The 2,033-nt window shown below is 52.2% G+C and overlaps 1 protein-coding gene across 1 annotated transcript; it reads left to right on the top strand.

The window, feature by feature from the left end:
- The first annotated feature begins 866 nt into the window (after window positions 1-866).
- On the top strand, window positions 867-1,496 carry LOC138265191 (octapeptide-repeat protein T2-like). Its single transcript, XM_069212732.1, has one exon. It carries the CDS (start codon window positions 867-869, stop codon window positions 1,494-1,496), a length of 630 nt encoding a protein of 209 aa, XP_069068833.1.
- Window positions 1,497-2,033: the final 537 nt, after the last annotated feature.

The following is a 2,033-nucleotide window of genomic DNA, read 5'->3' as shown; positions in this document are numbered from 1 at the left end:
CAAATCAGAGAGCCCGGGAGACATGGCAGATCAGAGAGCCCGAGAGACATGCAAGATCAGAGAGCCCGAAAGACATGGCAGATCAGAGAGCCCATGCGAGAGACATGCAAGATGAGAGAGCCAGAGAGACATGCAAGATCAGGGAGTCCATGCAAGAGACATGCAAGATCAGAGAGCCCATGAGAGAGACATGCCAGATCAAAGAGCCCGAGAGACATGTCAAATCAGAGAGCCAGAGAGACATGCAAGACCAGAAAGCCCGGGAGGCATGGCAGATCAGAGAGCCCGAGAGACATGGCAGATCAGAGAGCCCATGTGAGATACATGCCAGATCAGAGAGCCCGAAAACATGTCAAATCAGAGAGCCCAGAGACATGGCAGATCAGAGAACCCGAAAGACATGCCAGATCAGAGAGCCTGACATGCCAGATCAGAGAGCCTGAGAGACATGGCAGATCAGAGAGTCGGAGAGACATGGCATATCAGAGAGTCTGAGAGACATGGCATATCAGAGAGCATGAGAGACATGGCAGGTCGGAGAGCCCCGAAGACATGCATGATCGGAGAGTCCATGCAAGAGACATGCCAGATCAGAGAGCCCGAGAGACATGGCAGATCAGAGAGCCATTGCGAGAGACATGCAAGATCAGAGACCCCGAAAGACATGCCAGATCAGGGAGTCCATGCGAGAGACATGCCAGATCAGAGAGCCCAAGAGACATGGCAGATCAGAGAGCCCATGCGAGAGACATGCAAGATCAAAGAGCCCGAGGGAAATGCCAGATTAGAGAGTACATGCAAGAGGCATGCCAGATCAGAGAGTCCATGTGAGAGGCATGACAGATAAGAGAGTCCATGCGAGAGACATGCCAGATCAGAGAGCCCAAGAGACATGTCAAATTAGAGAGTCTGCGAGACATGCAAGACCAAAGAGCCAGAGAGACACAGCAGATCAGAGACCCCGAGAGACATGCCAGATCAGAGAGCCTGAGAAAAATGTGAGTTCAGAGAGTCCATGCAAGAGACATGCCAGATCGGAGAGTCCATGCGAGACACATGTCAGATCAGAGAGCCTGAGAGACATGCAAGACCAGAAAGCCCGAGAGGCATGGCAGATCAGAGAGCCTGAGAGACATGGCAGATCAGAGAGCCCGAGAGACATGCCAGGTCAGGGAGTCCATGTGAGAGCCTTGCAAGATCAGAGAGCCCATGCGAGAGACATGGCAGATCACAGAGTCCGAGAGACATGCAAGATCAGAGAGCCCGAGAGACATGGCAGATCAGAGAGCCCATGCGAGAAACATGTCAGATCAGAGAGCCGCAGAGACATGGCATATCAGAGAGTCCGAGAGACATGGCCTATCAGAGAGCATGAGAGACATGGCAGATCAGAGAGCCCCGAAGACATACATGATCGGAGAGTCCATGTGAGAGACATGCCAGATCAGAGAGCCCGAGAGACATGGCAGATCAGAGAGTCCATGCGAGTGATATGACAAATCAGAGAGCCCGGGAGACATGGCAGATCAGAGAGCCCGAGAGACATGCAAGATCAGAGAGCCCGAAAGACATGGCAGATCAGAGAGCCCATGCGAGAGACATGCAAGATGAGAGAGCCAGAGAGACATGCAAGATCAGGGAGTCCATGCAAGAGACATGCAAGATCAGAGAGCCCATGAGAGAGACATGCCAGATCAAAGAGCCTGAGAGACATGCAAGATCAGAGAGCCAGAGAGACATGCCAAATTATAGAGCCCGAGAGACATGGCAGATCAGAAAGCCCGATAGACATGTAAGATAAGAGAGCCCGAGAGACATCCAAGATAAGAGAGCCCGAGAGACATGCAGATTGGAGAGCTCATGCAAGAGACATCCCAGATCAGAAACCCCAAGAGACATGCCAGATCAGAGAGCCCATGCGAGAGAGATGCCAGATCAGAGAGCCCGAGAGACATGCCAGATCAGAGAGCCCATGCGAGAGAAATCTAAGATCAGAGAGCCCATGCGAGAGAGAATTTCTCGTGAACAGTGTC

This window comes from Pleurodeles waltl, chromosome 11 (genome assembly GCF_031143425.1).
Source record: "Pleurodeles waltl isolate 20211129_DDA chromosome 11, aPleWal1.hap1.20221129, whole genome shotgun sequence".
NCBI classification, from domain to species: Eukaryota; Metazoa; Chordata; class Amphibia; order Caudata; family Salamandridae; genus Pleurodeles; species Pleurodeles waltl.
The sequence above is the reverse complement of the archived record's forward strand: the minus strand, read 5'-3'. Positions and strand labels throughout refer to the sequence as shown.